The sequence below is a fragment of the Cantharellus anzutake genome (genome assembly GCF_015039405.1).
Source record: "Cantharellus anzutake strain C23 chromosome Unknown EI90scaffold_6, whole genome shotgun sequence".
NCBI classification, from domain to species: Eukaryota; Fungi; Basidiomycota; class Agaricomycetes; order Cantharellales; family Hydnaceae; genus Cantharellus; species Cantharellus anzutake.
This window is the reverse complement of record NW_024066956.1, coordinates 1,429,566-1,447,873: the sequence shown is the minus strand read 5'-3', so window position 1 is coordinate 1,447,873 and position 18,308 is coordinate 1,429,566. Positions and strand designations below refer to the sequence as shown.

General features: G+C 47.7%; 2 protein-coding genes and 1 non-coding gene across 3 annotated transcripts; 1 reads left to right on the top strand and 2 right to left on the bottom strand.

The window, feature by feature from the left end:
• Window positions 1-5,321: 5,321 nt before the first annotated feature.
• On the bottom strand, window positions 5,322-5,395 carry EI90DRAFT_t54. Its single transcript has one exon. It is a non-coding gene; the product is annotated as a tRNA-Ala (tRNA).
• A 4,680-nt stretch (window positions 5,396-10,075) lies between these two features.
• EI90DRAFT_3117708 (uncharacterized protein) lies at window positions 10,076-10,563 on the bottom strand (the record flags this gene model as incomplete). The annotated part of the gene is made up of 3 exons (XM_039063016.1): window positions 10,076-10,329; window positions 10,378-10,488; window positions 10,557-10,563. The coding sequence occupies 3 exons, from the start codon at window positions 10,561-10,563 to the stop codon at window positions 10,076-10,078; spliced, it is 372 nt and encodes a 123-aa protein (XP_038921525.1).
• A 6,310-nt stretch (window positions 10,564-16,873) lies between these two features.
• EI90DRAFT_3038444 (uncharacterized protein) lies at window positions 16,874-17,810 on the top strand. Its single transcript, XM_039058861.1, has 4 exons — window positions 16,874-16,942; window positions 17,010-17,397; window positions 17,432-17,642; window positions 17,745-17,810. Exons 2-3 carry the CDS (start codon window positions 17,079-17,081, stop codon window positions 17,590-17,592), a joined length of 480 nt encoding a protein of 159 aa, XP_038921524.1. The 5' UTR covers window positions 16,874-16,942; window positions 17,010-17,078; the 3' UTR covers window positions 17,593-17,642; window positions 17,745-17,810.
• Window positions 17,811-18,308: the final 498 nt, after the last annotated feature.

The following is an 18,308-nucleotide window of genomic DNA, read 5'->3' as shown; positions in this document are numbered from 1 at the left end:
TTTGTTTAGGTGTTTTTCAACGTTTTTCGGCATTCCCTGGGCACGAGTATGGAATTGTGTCATTCCACCGATGGTCATTTGGATGATCAGGCGCCTGCCCTCAATGGATGGGTGGGTTTTATTCCATTGGGTGAGTGATTTTTCTACGTTCGTTATGATTGAGGGCCAGGGGTCATTATGGTCGGGTTTGTTCCTGCATTGGGCCCCTAGGTATCTCATTGTTTGACCATCTTTTAGAATGGTTATTGACTCATCTATGCTTTCGTTACCACAGGGGTTAAGGGTTCTTTCGTTATGGACTCTTTCGCGGAATTCTGGTGAGCCGACTGGGAGGATGACGGTTTTTTCTTGGTTGAACTTTGCACCGGATGCAATGCACCAGCGGTTTAGTGTTGAGAATAGGTCGTGTAGGTCATTGTCTTTGGAGAGGAAGACAGCAGCGTCATCGGCAAAGAGGGATACAATTACTCTTTGTGAGAGGGAGGGGGATTCTTTGAGGGTGATTGCTAGTGGTTCTATAGCGAAGTTAAAGAGGAGGCAGGATAGGGGGTCACCTTGGCGGACCCCTCTTGCTATCAGGAATTCTTTGCTGATTACGCCATTGAGGATCACTTTTGTTTTAGCTTTAGAGTAGAGATTGTTAATATAAGTTTGGGTGGGATTCCCATGGTTTCCATGACCTTCCAAAGATAGTCGTGTTGGATGTGGTCATACGCTTTCTCCTGGTCAAGGGCAATAATCGCTCCATCCTGGCCAGTCAGTTCACATAGGTCAGTCATGCGGTTGACGAGGTCGATCTGGTCAAAGATGCTGCAGTTTTTGATGAAGGCTGCTTGGCATTTATGGATAAGGAGGGGGGCTATGGGGGATAGTTTATTCATGATGGCTGTCGTGATTATTTTGTATTCTGCATTTAGTACGGTTATGGGTCTATAGTTCTCAATTTCTCTTTTATTTTTTTTCTTGTAGATGGGGCAAAGCCACCCCTCTGAGATGAGAGGGCATGTAGTGCTGTTCTTTTCAATGTCATTTGCTAGGTGAGTAAGGAGTTTTACCACATTAAAGCCTTGGTTTTCGTTTTTATGTTTCTTCCATCTGGTGTTTAGGTTCTTGTATAGCTCAGTGGGTATGCCGTTGAGGCCTGGGGCTTTGTCATTGGGTGACTGGTTTAGGGCCTTTTCTATATCCGCGAGGTTTAGTGGGGTGGCCAAATCAGTGTGGGCTTCCGGTGGAACTAGGTTCCGGATTGCATTGAGGGAGTCTCTGGTGTGGTTGTCTCTCTCTTCTTGGTGGGCAGATAGGTCTCGGTGTTGGACTGCGTTGTAGTGGTTGGCTGCTATGTCTGACATCTCTTCTGAGTTGGAGGTGTAGGCTGGCGGGTTTGAGTCTGGTAGTCTCAGTTCAGGTATAGTATTGCGTGGTTTGTTTTCTTTCCCCCATTTGCACCAGTATTTATTGGTTGTTTCGCTGAGGAGTCTTTTGTTTGCTCCGGCACGTGCTTTTGATTTGGCTTGTTTGAGTTTTTCTATTTCATTTATTCTTTTTGTTAAGTTCTGAATTTGAACCTGTGTCATTTCTGTGAGGGTCTCATCAGCCAAGGGTAGTCTTCGTATGGCTTTGTCGCATCTGTGAGTAAGTCGTTTTATTTCCGAGTTGAGTTTGCCAGCTTTTATTTTGGTGGTTTTTCTAGCTAAGCAGGTCACAGCAGACACAAAGTTTTGGAATATGTTCTGGGTCTCGCTGTTGTTTCTGGTTATGTTGTCAAGGGCTTCCTTGCCGATGGACTCAACCTCAGTAAGGAAAGTTTGGTCATTGGTTAGGTACAGGGGAATGGCCCATCGCCCTTTCCCAATCGTGGTGGCGTGGTTGTCTCTTAGCTCAACGGATATTAGTTGGTGATCTGCGGTTGATATGTCTGGGCTGGAGATTTCCCATTTATAGGCTTTTCCTCTGATGTCGTCAGTCGCATAAATTCTGTCTATTCTGGAGAGGGATGTTCCTGTAGTGTGGCCGAAGGTATAGTTCCTTTCTGGGGCCGGGTGTGATTCTCTCCATCCATCGGCTAGGCTGTTGAGGGAGGTAAGGTCTCGGAGAGCTGTTGTAGTTATGTCCAGGTCTGGGTGGGGGGGAAGTCTGTCAATAGCCTCTTCTACCATGTTGAAGTCCCCTAGCGTTATGTCAATGGGGGAGTCTAGGAGTTTTTGGCGTAGGTTCTCCCAGAATCGGGAGTTATCATTGTGGGAGTTGGGGGCATATACAGCTAAGATGTTTATGGAGTGGTTGGGTGGCCATTCTATTTCCGTGAGGAGAGCGCAGCCAGGTTCAATGACTCTGGTGGTTCTGGGGGGGGTCTTGATTATGCTCTTGTTGATTATGATTGCAACTCCGCCAGCACGGGTGTGTTCTTGGTTGATGGAGTGAGCGATTATGTACTCGGAGTTGTAGATGTCATTTAGGTAGTTTTGTTGGTGCTGGTCAGTGTGGGTTTTGGAGAGGCACATGATGCCATATCCTTCTTTTTTCATTTTTTGCGTGAGGGTTGTCCATTTGTGTTTGGTGGTGGGGCTATTTGCGCCTTTGATGTTAAAGGCGCCGATTTTTAGTCTGGGGAGGCAATTATGGGTGGGGTCACCACCTCTTAGACGGAGGGGGGTGTGGGTGGGGGCCATTTTCAGATCCTCTGCCTCTATCCTTGGACGTTCGGAAAATGGTGAAAGCCGGTGGTCCTCCAGGGGCAGAGGGAGGAGGCCATTTACCGGTTGAGTTCGTGCTGGGACCTGATTGGGGGTCCAATGTTTGCTGTTTAAGTTCGCTTTTTTGCTGGCTTTTGTTTGTAAGCTCCTTCCTGGTTGCCAGCCATTGGGAGGAGCAGAGGAGGTGTGGGCAAGTGCGCTTTCCTGTCACCTTGCAGTCCAGTAGATTTGGGTGCTCTTGTTTGACGCTGTTTTGTTGTTTTAATTTAATTTAAATTTAATTTTGCTTCATCTCAGGTTATTTTTGGTTAGTTTCATTCATGTGTTGAGTATATTGTGCGGAATATTTTTATATGGGGTTAGACAGGATTGGGGTTACTGGTTTCCATCTAAGCCGGCCATTAGGCATGGTGTCTTCTGCATCCCCGGTTTTGTCCTTGGTACCTACCGTGGCCGTGTCTTGCCAGGTGGGAGTGGGGCGGGTTATCAGGGTTTGATGCCGGACTAGTGGTGCTTGGGTTGAGTTCATGCCATATATGGTGCTCGTGGATCGAGCATACTGCGAAGGTGTGATCCAATCCTTTGCATGTGTGGCAGTATATATGGGAGCCACTAGCTGACCTGTTGTTACTCGTTGGAGTGGCAAATGAGGTTTCTCTGAATAGTTGGACCCACTGGTCGAAGCTGGTGTTCATGTCCCCGGGGGTGGGGTCTGGGACTTCAAAGAATGGGGAGGGGAGATGGACTTCCCACATTGTTACGTTGGAGTCGGAGGTTGGGTTCCTGCGTTCGGACTGGTTGAGCCGGTTCCCATGGTTGGATGCAGCATAACTGCAGGGTATGACAGTGCAACTGGTTGCTATGTGGTTTATGTCATCGATGTGTAAGTGTGCCCTTTCCAGGAAGGATCTGAACGTAGATCCTTGGTTAAGGATCTTCTGGGTGATTGCATTTTCGACATCTCCAGTTTCGTTTAGATTAGCTCCGAGGCAGTGCAAGGAGACAACATAGCTGGTGGGCCTGTAGTTGGCAAAGTCGATAGCTATGAAGCAGATTGCGCGACTCATCCATAAGTGGCCCGCAATAAGAGTGTTGATATGTGATGGGTGGAGGCCCTCGATGAGGAAGCCCCAGGGGGTTCCTGTTACGTCTTTGGATTGGGCGATTGGGGGGCAGACTGTTATGTTCGGGCCTGATTGGGGGAAGGCCCTTTTGAGGAAAGTAGCCAAGTTGTTTCTGAATTTTTTGTCACCCTCAGGGCTGTGTTTAGCGTCAAGTGGGTATGCTAGAGCAGTTCTTGGGATGGCCCTCCATTGTTCGAGGCGATCTTTGCTGATGTTTGCAAGGACTCTCGCTGGCCATGCTCCGTGGGTGCAGAAGTTGGCTAGTTCACCTACAAGGTCAATGTAGTTGAAGGTTTCGTTGCCATCATGTGGGCGCTGGGCCGCTGCGGCTACGGGGTCAGGTGTGTCAGCTATGGCTGGGGGGCGGGTATTGCGTGGGGGAGTTGGAGGGGAACTCGCTGTCGCGGAAGTCAGGAGATTTGGCACAGTGTGGTTAGGAGGGTTGTTCATGTTTCCTTCACTCTCTGGGGGGGGGGGGGTGCAAGGTCAGGGCCTTGGATGTTGGCTGAGTCCGGGGATCTGTGGCGTTTGGCTGCTTCGAGGATGGAGGTAATGGATGGGAGTAGTGTGTGAGGGGGTGTGAGTGTGGGCAGGTCCTTGTCAGTGGTAATGGGGGTACTGTGTTGGTGCGCTCCAGCCCAGCCCTCAATCATTGTGTCATCTCCTCCATTGGAGCTTAAGGGTGATGGTGAGCGATAGGGGTCACTAAGGTTACTACAGTTGTTTTGCATATTTGCGGCCTGGGGGAACCACTGTAAGTTTTTATGTATGTGGCTTAATTAGTAGGAGGTTGCAGGGAGACACACCGTTGAGGCATTCTACCGCAGGTATGGTTTTGTTTGGGACGAGAGGTATTTCTGTAGTATACTTTGTGGCACCGCCAGCCTAATCCTTGCAGGATCACCCGGGTACTTGGGAACTGTGCAGTTTCCCGTCTGGCATACCCAACTCCTAGCCCCTTCCGGATGGGGACCTGATGGTGTATTTGGGCTTAGTGAAGGTTGCCCCATCAAGGTCCAGGGGTCTTTGCCTGTGTTTTATCCGGATTCTTAGTGGTTCCCCTTGGTTTTATTGAGTTGTGTTACGGTGTTGAGTTTATTGTACTTAGGTGTCATCTCACGCTTGCTAGTTTAACGACGTTGTGGTTGCAAGGTGGTTATTTCAACACACCCCCTTCACATTGGATTGACCATGTGATCCACATGTGACCCAAACCACCAGGGTTCCAACAACCCGTGAGCCATCACCCCCTGAATTTATATTCAGGCCGGACTTACTGCTAATCTCCTACATGTCCATGTCATGTGGTCTGAAGCAGCCAGATTTGGGTCCTTAGTGCTCTGAGCTACACCCCCTGAAACTTTGTTCAGGCTGGCTAATTTAATGCTTGACTTCACATGCCCAGCTCACATGGCAGCAACTGGATTTGGGTGTGCTCGGTGTATTCTGCAGAATGTCCACCGTGTTGGAATTTGCATGTGGTCTTTTAGGGAAACCTAAAAGTTGGACATACTGGGAATCGAACTCCAGTCCTCTGGATCGCGAGCTCAGTGTGCACAGCCATTACACCATACGCCCCATTAGGCTGAGGTGGTTATTTCAACAGGATAGAGCCAAAGAAAAGGACATGCGACCCCCAGTGTTGGGGTTGCATGTTTTGCTGCAGTGTGCCTATGGTTAAGTCAATGTTTGAGTGCACAGTTCTTGCGGGTGGGTGAGTTGGAGGGTGCTTTCACGGGTTTATGTCACGGTAGGCTGGTGAATGGTCCAGTGGCAGTGAAAGGCGATGGGTGTTGGTGGCATCTTGCTCATGCTTGTTGAATAAAGGCATGTGGCAGATAGGCCTTTGGTAGAAGTGGTAGTGGAGAGAAATGAAAGTGTTGGGGTGTGTCAGGGCACACCCGCCTGACCCGGGTCCACCCGGACCCACCTGGCCACACCACACCTGCTCCCCGCTGTCCAACCCTCTCCCTCCTCCTTCCTCTGTCTCTCCTCCCCTTTCCTTTCTCTCTTTCTTCCCCTTTCTTTATCTCATTCCTCTCATCTTCCTTTTCTTGTTTATTTCCTTCTATCTACACGGACCACCTTCCTTTGTATCAATGTACTATTGACCCATCCGGCCCACACACCCCGGACGGCTCCCTGCTGTGCCCAGCACATGCGCATGCAGCGGACGCTCTCGGGATCCCCCACAGGGATACCCGGATGCCTGCAGCTGTCTCCGAGGGTGATGTGGCACTTGTCATGTGACTCAAGCCGCATGTACATAAATGTACCTGAAGTGGGAACCGAAGAAGTAACCTTCTTCTCACATTCTCCACTTCAGGTAAGTAGTATAGTTTTCCCTTTTAATAACAATAACACATTCTCCACTTCAGTCTAAGTGGCCAGGGACTGCTGTCCCTTCCTGGACCCGCCAGCATGCACGCCTGGTTTGCACCCTGCAAGGGCCCTTCTGCCGGGCAATACATCCGGACCCCCTCTACCCCGGACACGTCCCTGACAGGGTGACGGCAGGACTTGAACCTGCATTCCTTGCAGTCAACTTTTTGTCAGCATATGGGGCTATCATTGGTGCTATCACTATCGTGCCTCATCACTAAGAGGTAGTGGAGAGAAAGATGAATCGGAAGGGTGTTGGGGTGATGGCAGGACTTGAACCTGCACTCCTCCGGCCTGCCCATGGACTTATGGAGGCTACCATTGGCGCTACCACTATTGCACCTCACCATCCCAAAAGGTAGTGGAGAAGAGAAAAAGAAGGAAGGGTTGGGGTGACGGTGGGACTTGAACCCACAGTCCTCTGGCCAGTCCCATCTGGGCTTATGGAGGTCACCATTGGCATTGCCACTATCACGCTCGTCATCCCAAAAAGGTAGTGGTGAGAAGAAAAAGGAAGGGTTGGCTTGACGGCGGGACATGCACCCACGCTCTTGCATCTCTCCAGCCAGTGTGGCTCTGGGCTTACGGGGTTGCGGTTGATTGGCATTACTACGGTGGCCACGTCATCCTCCCTTCAGATGTTAGAGGCCTAATTAGTTTTAAACAGGGGCACCGCGTGAAGGTTTAGGCCCGTGCCAGGTGTTCGCTGTGGTAGCAGAACTCCCCCTCAACTGACATCCATCGTCGAGGCCCGGCCACTCTGATGGTCAATATTGACAGCTTGAAACAGATCACCTGACATTTCAAATTCCGACCGTCAGACTTGACTACCGTCATCATTTTTTAACTGATCCCTCATTGTCAGACGACTCCATGAGATGTATGGCATTTCAAAGACTCAGGGTTTTTTCCACACTGTCTGTGGCTTGATGTCAGAATTCAATGGCTATTAGGGTGGCGGATCGGCCACCATGGGTTTAAGGTACGCTCCTTCCAAGGCCCGGAACCTCTGATACTTCAATTGTGACCTGCGCGTGTGCGCCAATCTTAAACTTCTCCACCCACCATTACCACTGGCACTGTTGAAGTTTAGTACGACGATTGGAGATGCCCTTTTGCTACTCGATGCCCTCGCAAACCGAAGCGCGACCAATTTGTAGAACCCTCACTTTGATTGAGGAGCTACTCATAGCTAGATGACGTGTGAAAAGTTGGATCATTCACGAATCAGCTTCCCATACCACTGGCGCGATCTATACCTTGGCCAATCCTACTTCTCAACACGCTCTAAAAGGTCATGGGCTTCCTCATGGGCCGCATGACTCTGGGATAAAACCCGGCTCACTCAGGAGGGTCCCAAAAAATGCCTTCTGCGGATTGGGCTCTCACATGCAGGGTGAGAGATCCAAAGAAGAGGCGACTGCGTTGTCCTTATAGCCGCCACAGTCAGTCTTTCCCTTATTCTGAACTCGCAGTGGCCTGACAGTGTGACTGTTCATTAGAGGAATTATGGTCAGGGTTCGCTATTCGTATCTGTGATCGACCAAACGCGAACAGAGATTGGATGCGTTCATGGTGGTGTGTACAATCAACTCTCAAACTGTGAATGTTTCCGAATGACTCGGAGTTCTATTTCCACTCCCATCCCGCAGTATTCCTCTAATATGACCGCCCCACTGTGTTGGATCTAAGGCCGTCTTTGCATCACTACCCAATGAAATCTGTGTACATGTTGGGGTCCACCCGTGCTCCTTTACTAACTGTGCCTTTGGTATGCTGTGCGATATTGGACAGCACACAACGGATAACGATTTACGCTGCTCTGAAGAGTGCTTATGGGTGGACTTTGGCCCGCACTACACAGGCTTTCTACCAGTCAACTAAGATCTCATCGAGAGGTTATAGCTGGATACTTAGTATGCGAAATTCAAGTGCTTTCATTCTGCCGTGTTTTCACGTTTGATTTGTGGGAGCAGCAGAGCAGCGGGCAGTTGGCATCCACCGGTTAAGTCTGTGATGCGACCCAGCCTCAGTACAACCACTAGTACTGTACATATTACCACTACTTTTGAGCAGCAGCGGCATTCTGCGGGCTCCTAAGCTGGAACTCGCCCTCCATTTGAGGCATTGCTGCATCCACAGGGCTCATCGGAATACAGCCAGTCATATATATCGAAGTGCTGTCTTGTGTTTCGTCCATGCATAACCATCCCAAGCCACCTCGTACGACTTCACCCCGGTACCTTGGGATTTGAATGCATCAAGAGTTGTTTGTTTGCAATCCACCACCCGTAAACCCGACATGGGGCTCAAGGTGTAATGGACCCATCCCGAAATTGCAACAGCGCCGCTCAGCACGGTGAACGAAGTCACTACGGACAGGTATAAATTGATGGCAGCCTAATGATGTCTTGGGTAATTGTACTACCCAACGTCGATGATCTACTATCGACAGTCTAATCAAGCCCTGAAGCGCAAGCGCAGACAACGCCATCCCATATAACAAATGATAGAATAGATCTAAACTGTTAAATCAGAGATCTTCCGTGCCTATATCTAGGATGCGTCTGCGCTTGATCAAGTGAGCTGAGATCAGAAAAAAAAATCATCATCGGCAGCAAGGGCCATTTATCGGGGTTGGATAAAAAGCTCGGAAGGTGATGGTCACTACACATTGTTATCAGTACGTGAGGGAGAGCAGCACCGCAGGATAGGAGCGACGAAATAGTTGGGGACCAAGACTGCAGCTCGGAACTCAGTATCGCATGGCAGTTGAACTAGGTGATCATCGCGACCAGTCAGCACTGGCCCATCAACTCCCTGCGCGCCTTTCGAGTTGGCCAGGAAGCGAATGTTACGAGTGGTTTCTATATCATGAACATGCTCATGCGATCATGAGCGTGGCGCCCGCGCGCAGCCCTCGCGCGACTGCTTGAATATACCATTCGGGTATAGTTTCTATAAGGAGAATTTGCAGGCCATGTATCTACATGCTGCCCCACAGAACCGTGACATGTGGCAAGAGACACCAAGCATTCCATGGTTGGCGCGCACAGAAGGCCGTGCCAGTGAGAGCTGCCGATGAAGATTGCATGATATATCACGTCGCTAGAGTGGACAGGCAGTGTTAGTCTAGTGGCAGGGGAAAGTCAGCAACTGGAGGAGCTATTAGGTGCCGGTGCCCGTAGATGTGATATGCGCAATGCGCGAAGCTGCCTAAATTGGTAAGGTCCGAGCCCGGTCAAAGTGCACTGTCATAGTAATTGGTGGGACCGGTGAGACGCCATTGGAAGTGGGCGTCGGTGGCATGAGCTTGGAGAGGCTGATATATTAGGTGTACGTCCAGTTCAGTCGTCTGATGTTTACTCATGATCAGGGATCGAGAGAAGCTAAGGCAATACGACAGTGCAGGTTGGTTCAGCGGTAAGATCTGGAAAAAGAACGGTAGGTCGGACAGTGTGAGTGCAAGAGTGTATTGCAGCTTGGTTTTGAAAACTCTGATGGAATGCACCGTCTACGTTTCGAATCACTTTCAACGCATGCGAGGATGAGGGAATGACATGAACGTGCAGAATGCAGAGCTGCATCGTAGGAAAAGTGCTCTGGGGAAATGAAGTGTGTTGACTGCCTTTAGAGCAAGCAATCAGTCGGATATATATATTAGCAAACATGCAGGCACAGGGGTTGAAAACAAGTACATTCATCGCGAGTCTGTAAAAGCACTCGAAGATTCAAGGTAGCACAGAATTTACAAATTTCCAAACCATTGATGATGTTTCAAGAAAGGGTACAGAGAATCGCTACCCACATGAATAATTCATGTCATCATTGAGTCGTGCAGGGAGACACAAGGCACTTACCCTCAAACGAATTCCCCTATACAAGAGCACCACCACCAGGAATGGCCGCTCCGCGAGGGATGAGGCAGTATCCCATACTCCAAGCTAGACTTCTAAGGCAACTCACAGCATCCTCGTTCCAACTCGCAGCATTTCCCAGAGTCTCACCACGAGTTTCGTGAGGGGAGGCATCTGATTGTGAACGGAGCGCAGTAGATGGTCCTGCAAGCTCATAGTTAACAGCAATGTCTGGCATCAGAAAATCCCAATTTTCGCCACAGGATGCCCTCTCTTGCACGGGAATCAGGAGGGAAGCGGGGAAATGGGGAATAAACTCACTAGCGGAAGAGCTAGCTGCAGGATAGGAGACTGAACCAAAATCCAAGACGGATGATTGGTCGATGTTCCCGATGTATTCGTATAATCCCAAGGTAGAAGGTGGGTAGAAGGCTGCATGTTATGGAAATGGGAAATTCCCATTTTTAGCCTCTTATGGCCTCTGTACAGTATATTATCACGTGACATGTATATAATAACAACCTAACCAACAATTATCATCCAAAAACACCCGATGTCCATGTTATTGTAAACCCCATTGTTACAACATCTGTTACATTAATTGTAACATCTTCTCAATGTCATGGCCCCCTCCTGCACCTGGACGCTATAGAAATGGGCCAATTAGGCCCCATTTTTATAACACTGCAGGAGCATTGGTAAGTGGCACATTTCCGAGTTCGTTTGCCAGTGGAACTATGATGGGGGATCCCTTGATGGCGGAAATAGTCTCCACTTGGTTTACCCATCCATGGGTTGTGGTTGGCAACGTCGGCGAAACGATAGCAGATGGTGGGGGGATTCTCACGTCAGCCACAGGCTGACCCATTGTATCTCCAAGGCTTGATTGCAGATATGAAAGGAACTCTCGTGTTCTGGGGAGCAGTGCTATTGAACAGAGAGAAATGGAGAAGGGATGACAACATTCAGAAAGAGAGATGTACCTATCTCAACACATGTGGGGTCACCTGAAGTCAAGGCCCTGACCTCCTCCAGACACTCCCAAGCTCTGGTCGATTTCTACAAAGTTATTCTCAGTGCTTCGCCTATCATACGGACCTTCACTACAATGACGAATGCGTACTTTGACCACATTTGAAATCTTTATCGGGCAGGGGATGCATTCAACATGCATGCGGTGGCATGCGTCACAAGGCTGGCAATCTAAGGGCTGGACACATCCCTACAAAGTTGTGAAAATGATGTTGAGTAAGAAACTCGTTTGCACTATCGGATGATGGAGGCTATACATCAGGAAATTGTCGCGGTCAACTTTGGACACTTCTGATGATCCTGTTGCTTCTAATACAATGAAACTGGCCGAATTGACCAATTTCCCAAAGCATTTTAGTAAAGGTGTCACATTTCAATTGAGTTCAGAAGTGAACTCAATTGTTTTCAAACCATTTGAAGTGAAACCCTGAGGACCTTTTGCTGATGTAGGGCGTGTGTCGTATATATAACAAGACCGAGGTGCGATGCATCCTGACTTGGTCTTATGACACACGGAGTTGGTCTTCCCCATGCCGCGACAGCAGTGTAGAACATTAGCCATGCAAGAATGCACCTTTAGCGCCTTTGATGCCAAACGTTCTCAATTGAGTAATTCCATGGCTGCAGAGCGAGCAAACACTGAAGCAGAATGAAGAAGGATACTTGTCCGGGTAGTATGTACTGATAAACATATTGAAAGAGACACACCTTTCCTTTCAGTCGACAGACAAAACAATGCGAAGGCATGGAATCGAAGTGATTGAACAATACAGGGGAAGTGCAAGGCTGAAAAGATCCATCCTTCAAGACTAGGCCTATATATCTTCCAAGGGGATGAAGGCCAACTTCTTGAGAAATTAAAAAATTATCGGTCTCGGAACTCGTGAGAACAAGTGAAACTGAATAAGGTCTGAACTTAATTCTGGTGATGTTCACGTGGGGGAAGTCAATGCAAAACGATCAGGGTGATCATTATTTTTTTCCCCTATCTTTCCAAACTCAGACTCAGGCCCATATCCAGTCATTGTTGCTCGTGCTGCAATTGTTCCTGGTGCACATGCATGTGTTGTTGATCATGTTGAAGAGACTGGTCCATATCCGGAAATCTCATGGGAGAGGTACAGAAGAAAGGACAGGCAAAGTGCCTTTGTTTGCGAGATCTGACTTTTGCATTAAGCCTTCATAGATCAATCGGAATTGAGAGTGAATCGTGTAAAGCACTTGAGAAGTGCTACAGCACTATTTAGAACAAGAAAATGCTGTATTATTGATGGTGGGAAGGTTGCAGCAGTGGACAGGGAAATGTAAAGATTTGGCCATTGTCTGAATCCAGTCGTGTGCGCATATGGTACATGGTGTGGAAGGGAAAGTAAATGCTGGAAGCAGGCAAGTGACGCGCATGGTACTCTTCCACTCCTGAGCAAAGGTAACTGTAAGGGATTAACCTTACTTCACTATAATTCCCATTATAGTGATGTGGTTATTTCTTTATTTATTTGTGCCGAGATATGTAATTTACATACATATATATACCTCGGAGTAGTTGTAAAGGCCCGGTAGCCTTTTACCTCTACCCCGTTGAATATACAGCACATTAAAGCTTATATTTAGACGGACTTACCTGAGGCCTGAGGCGAACAGGGGAATGGAACGTACCGTCCCCAAAATAGTAAGCAAACCTTTCAGTAACCTCTGAAGGGCCACCAAACTATATTCCTGTACGATTGGGAAGGTTCATCCATTTGACAGAATCTACTGTGCGAAGTCTGTTGGCACCGGAGATATCGGATGTTACTGAGTGCACAGTCTGCACAGGAGTTGCCTCACACCTCTTAATTCATTCTGTTCTGTATATATATGCGCACGGACGTTGCCCCAAATTATATTTCTCGCTTCTATCTTACATCTGTATGGCTGCACCCAGAACAGTGTCCACAGTAGGGGACAGGGTGTGGTATTTTTTCTCGACCTAGACTTTGAGCTTACCGCTATGTGTCTATAAATACGTCAATTGCATTTTTAACAACTCCGGCACTGTTGTGAACGCACTAGGCACCACACCATCACTTTTTCGCTTGTTTGGAGTGAAATTCGCACATTGCATATCTGCATTTTTGTGTGAGAAATGCTAGCACGGTGTAAGCACTCAGTTCTTAGCAAGCGAACTAAATTGTTTTTTTTTATCTGCTCAGCAGTAAGCGCTAGGATATTCAAGTCATTGTCCAAGACAATGCATCAGCAAAAGTCCATTATGCTCCGGAGCATCAAGAGTGGCTGGAGCATGTGGGAGACAAAACAGCAGATTGGGCACTCCTGGAGCCAATAGTGTTCTCCTGGGAGGGGGTTCAGGAGCAGCTGGGAGTGGTGAGGAGTATGTAATGTGCCAGGAGCAGTGGGAGGAAAATTTTGGTCTCTAAAAAGTTGAAAAAAAAAAAATTTAGGGAAAAATCAAAAAAAAATTCAGGAGCTATAGTGCCTTTAAAGTGCTTTCAGGACATATAATTATTTGCAAAATTGAGGAAGAAATGATGGAGAAAAATGGAAAATACTTTCGGAGACCCGAGAAATAATGAGAACTGAATTGATGGGAAAGTCTGAAAATTGAATAGGAAAGTGAGGGGAAGCCTTGTAAGCATTGTTATTTTCTGCTGTTCTGATTTTTCCTGATTGTTCATGGTCTCACTCCCAGCTGCTCCTGGACCCTCCCAGGAGCTTTCAGGAGCTTCCTGGAGTATTGAGGAGCAGCTGGGAATGAGACCAAGAAGAATCGGGAAAAATCAGAACAGCAGAAAATAACAATGCTACAAGGCTTCCCCTCACTTTCCTATTCAATTTTCAGACTTTCCCATCAATTCAGTTCTCATTATTTCTCGGGTCTCCGAAAGTATTTTCCATTTTTCTCCATCATTTCTTCCTCAATTTTGCAAATAATTATATATCCTGAAAGCACTTCAAAGGCACTACAGTTCCTGAATTTTTTTGATTTTTTCCCTAATTATTTTTTTCAACTTTTTAGAAGTCCCTATTTTTCAAATCTTCCTCATTTCCCTCTATATCCCCCCCTCATTCCCCCTCATTCCCCCCCTCATTCTCCCCCTCATTTCCCCCTCCCCCATATTCTGCCAGCCCGAAAGTGATTAAGTTGCCAGATTAATCATATATCAGGCCATAAATTTTGATTGTATATTGGTGAGTCTCAGTGTCCTTGATATATAGTATAGTGTTTGATCTAAATGTTAAGCAGTGTCTTGTTGTGTTAGTCTTGTGGTAGGAGGTATTCATGGGGGATCTTCCCTCTTTTTTTTTTTTTCCTTTTCATTTTCAAATGCTCCAGGAGCTCCCAGAAGCTTCTCACCCCTATACACTTTGAAGCATTTAAATTGTATTTACTGGATATGTTTGTGCACAAAGCAATGCTCCAGGCCCTCCTGGGAGTGCCCTGGAGTACCTAGCCAACTCTGGAGGAAATGGGCTGTTCCTGGACCGGCCAATCTCCTCCTGATTCTCCCAGTGCTCTCGATACTCCGGAGCACTCAGGAGCATAACAATTTTTTGCTGATGCTGAAGAACAAGATATCCCATCTCAGTTCTTAGCAAGCGAACTGAGAGAGATAAAGACGAAAAGTTTCAGCTTCTAAGCATTCTGCAATGCAGCTGGAAGAGAATTACCAAGAAGGGAACGATGGGAAATCATGTAGATCGTGCATCTGTGCACAAGGTATGTGGGATGTCCACCTTTCTCCTAATATTTTAAGCTCACCACTGTGTGTCTATGCCTACATCGCTTGGGTTTTTAGCAACTCCAGTGTTATTGTAAGTACACTAGGCACTACACCGCTATGTTTCAGGCCAAAAATTTCTCACAGGGTTGGTTCAAATATGCATCCAAGTGCCGCACGTTGTATGCCTCCACTTTGAGCCACTTCTACACATCTGTATGTAGGTCATTCATATTACCAATAGCTCCAAAGATATCACAGCCTTTCGGAAGGATCTGTCCGATCAACAATTGTGTTGATGATATTTTTGGAGCTGTTGGTATGTAATATAATTCACCTACATACAGATGTGTAGAAGCGGCTCAAAGTGGAGGTATACAACGTGCAGCGCTTGGACGCATATTTTAAACTAGCCCTTTGAGAAAATTTGGGCCTGAGACAATAAGAAGCATAGTGGTGTAGCGCCGCCTGAGTTGCTAAAACCCAAGTGACATAGGTATAGAGTAGCTATATGTAGTTTTTGCAGCGGTGGGCTCCTAAGTGCAGGTATGCAATGCGCGAATTTCGTTATGAAAAAGTGATGGTGTAGCGCCAAGTATGTCCGCCACAGGGCCGGAGTCATTGAAAATACAACTGACTTATGCATAGCTGAGTTAGCAGTGAGCTCAATGTCTAGGCCTCCTGAGCAAATTTCGAGTAATTTACGGAGTATTGATCACTTTGTTCCGAATTTTCCCCACTGTGGCTGGCAAAAGCATGCACATCATACTATTCGCTTCATTGAACACATGGAGCTGAAGCCGTACGTACAGAGCAATTTGGGGTGTAATGATTATATTAAAAACAGCAAAAGGGATTTATCACGCGTCTAATCAGTCTGGATTGGGACACTGGGTCAGTGGCAGATGCAACTGAACCGAAAAATGGTATCCAGGAGGTGATGGGGGTGGAGGTGGGATGCGCGAAAACTGGGTTGACCAAAGTGAAGCAGGGGTAAGCAGCCCTAGTCAGGAAGTAGGTGGTTCACAGCAGCGGGTAAACTCACAAGAATGCGCACTAGGAGTAGCGAAGACGTAAAGTAACTGTGCGGAGACCAGGTTTAGTGGGAGCGGAAAATGGTTGAAGGTAGATAAGATGAATGCGTCTTCTGTTACTTGCCATCGATGAATGGCCCACAAGAGACTTGATGTAGTCACGTACGTTTCAGTGAGTCTATGTCCCTGACAATGTCTTCTTTACCTACTCGCCCCCTTTCTGTTCGATTGCTCCTTTTTCCCCTATCCCATAGGCGCTGTTTGGGCGCCGTGTTGGTTTATTGAACATGTGATGCACCCAGGCAGTGGCATACGGAATTTAGAGATCGACAAGTCCGAGTATAGAAAGCCATTTGGATTTGGGGATGTGTGAGCCTCGACAGCTATCCTGGTAAAGTTGACGCACATTTATGACAACCTGGGCCTTTTGCTAAATTTAGTGGAATGAGCACGTGTGCAGAAGATATTCGCAGATTCCCACGGACTGTGGACACGAAAGTGGCCCGGGAAGTACATTGGATTTAAGAGCTTGCTTCTCAAGCCCGCGCCTGGTTTATTCCATCATTCTTAAAGACTCTGAGGTATATGTTCTTCCACCCCGCACTTCACTGGTTATGCTCATCATACCTTTACGTTGTTTTATCTGTCGACTCAGAGGAAAGGTGCGTCCTTCTGGATTCTCCAATAAGCGTATAACAACCACAACCCACCGAAAAATCCTTTCAAACTTGAACCTCCTTCGGGCATGTCCCTGGGAGGAGTACAAAATGTCTTCGGTCGATCTAACGGTTGCAACGTCTACATGACTTCTCAACTTGCAGTGCAGAACATCGTGTCTATGACATTTTCTTCTACCTAAAACTTTGCTCATTTCGGTTTTTTTTAGGGATGCGTTAAGTCGCCAGATTCCCAATCCTGTGAATCTTGTCGCAGGATGCGGATTGAATGCCTTGCCTGCTCCATGACAATTTCCAGTGAGGTCAAGGTACGTCTTCTGTCTATTGGGTTCATGGACTTTCTGGATAAAGTGAAAAATCGGCTGGGGCTTGGCAGGAGTGTTTGAGTGAGGCTAAAGGCTGGCTGAGCCGCGTGCATGGATTGATATGTAGGAAGCCTCTCCAAAACCACATTCAACATCGTTCTCATGCTTCTCTATTTCTGTATGTAGCTCGTCTTCCACAGACTTGCAGGTTTCTTCTGGACCTACACTCAGTTTCGACAGGTCAAAGCGCAGCCGATGAAGAAACCCCTACACCCCATCGTCACCCCGCTGATGGCAACTCCACTTCATGGGCCTCATATCCCAGAGGTCCAAGCGCCTACTGGCTTGCCCGATGGTTCTATCACAGCCTTTCCAGCGAGCTATATTGGCACTGTGTCAGCTGTTAATCGGCCTCCCTACGCGTTTCCCGTGGCGGTATCCGCGCATGGTGGCACCCTCGATGGAGAATCGCTGAAACTCCAAATCCAAACCTCATTTCCTGTTCAAGGTTTAGGAGCAGGGTCCTCTTCCATTGACCCTACCCTGTCCGACATGATGCCGCCCTTCTTCCATCGTGCTGAGCAGCAACTTTCCTGGGCCTTCCAGAGCTGGTCCCTTTCACATCGTCAATCCGGCACCGATTGTTGCTGCGCTCGAAACTCCTGATCATTCACAGGATAGGTGGTCGGAGACAAACTCAAATGAGGATGTTGCCTACTCGCTTCGAGGCCTGGCTCAGAAGCTAGGATACTGCCTTGTCCCTCTCTGAGTCGACGTGGACAGTGGTGATTCTTCCAGATTAGGAGATATACTGTACGTGTAAGTTGATTCTTCGCCCTCAATCTACCCAAGATGCTCAGAATTACTCAGTTTGCTCCGTGGTGTGTGCGTGACTGCATATCACTATTGATCTTCCGACCCTCTAATATAATTCGTGTTACCTGATCCCAAGATTCACCGCTTCTCTTCCCGGAGTAAATGTAATTTCGATAGTGGAAGAATGTGGCAGCCGAATGATCGAATAGCTGTTCCGAGGTCCGGGAGGCATCTGAGTTATATTAGGTTATAGGCAACTCTCTTCTGAGAAGCAGTTTAAGGAGGCTTCTATCGGGTGTAGTCGGCTCATCCCCCACCCTTGTAGGCGGAATGAGCCGCTCCCTTGTGGGAGGGATAGGAGCCCGAGCTGGGCCGATTATCGTATGTAGCTTGTCGCAAAGACCATTATACATAACATGCAAAAGAATTGCAATAATGTATAATTGAAGAGAGTTCTAGAGCTGTTGCCAGTGTGTATATGGCTAGCTACCATTCTTCGGCAATCAGTTGCGAGCTGCCTAATTTTCCAGTGGAAGCATGATGTCGAAGCTCGTGAGGAGAGGAAGAAGCAGATAGGAGGTAGTAATAGCAGATGCACGAAAGTGGCATGTGGAACACCGGAGCAAATAGCCAGATCACCATGATGTAAATTCTGTGAGTTCCCTGCAT

Coding starts and splice junctions, on each gene's coding strand:
- EI90DRAFT_3038444 (XM_039058861.1), top strand. CDS start 17,079: ATGAAGAAACCCCTACACCCCATCGTCACCCCGCTGATGGCAACTCCA. Junction 17,398..17,431: donor GATGCCGCCCTTCTTCCATC/GTGCTGAGCAGC, acceptor GGCCTTCCAGAG/CTGGTCCCTTTCACATCGTC.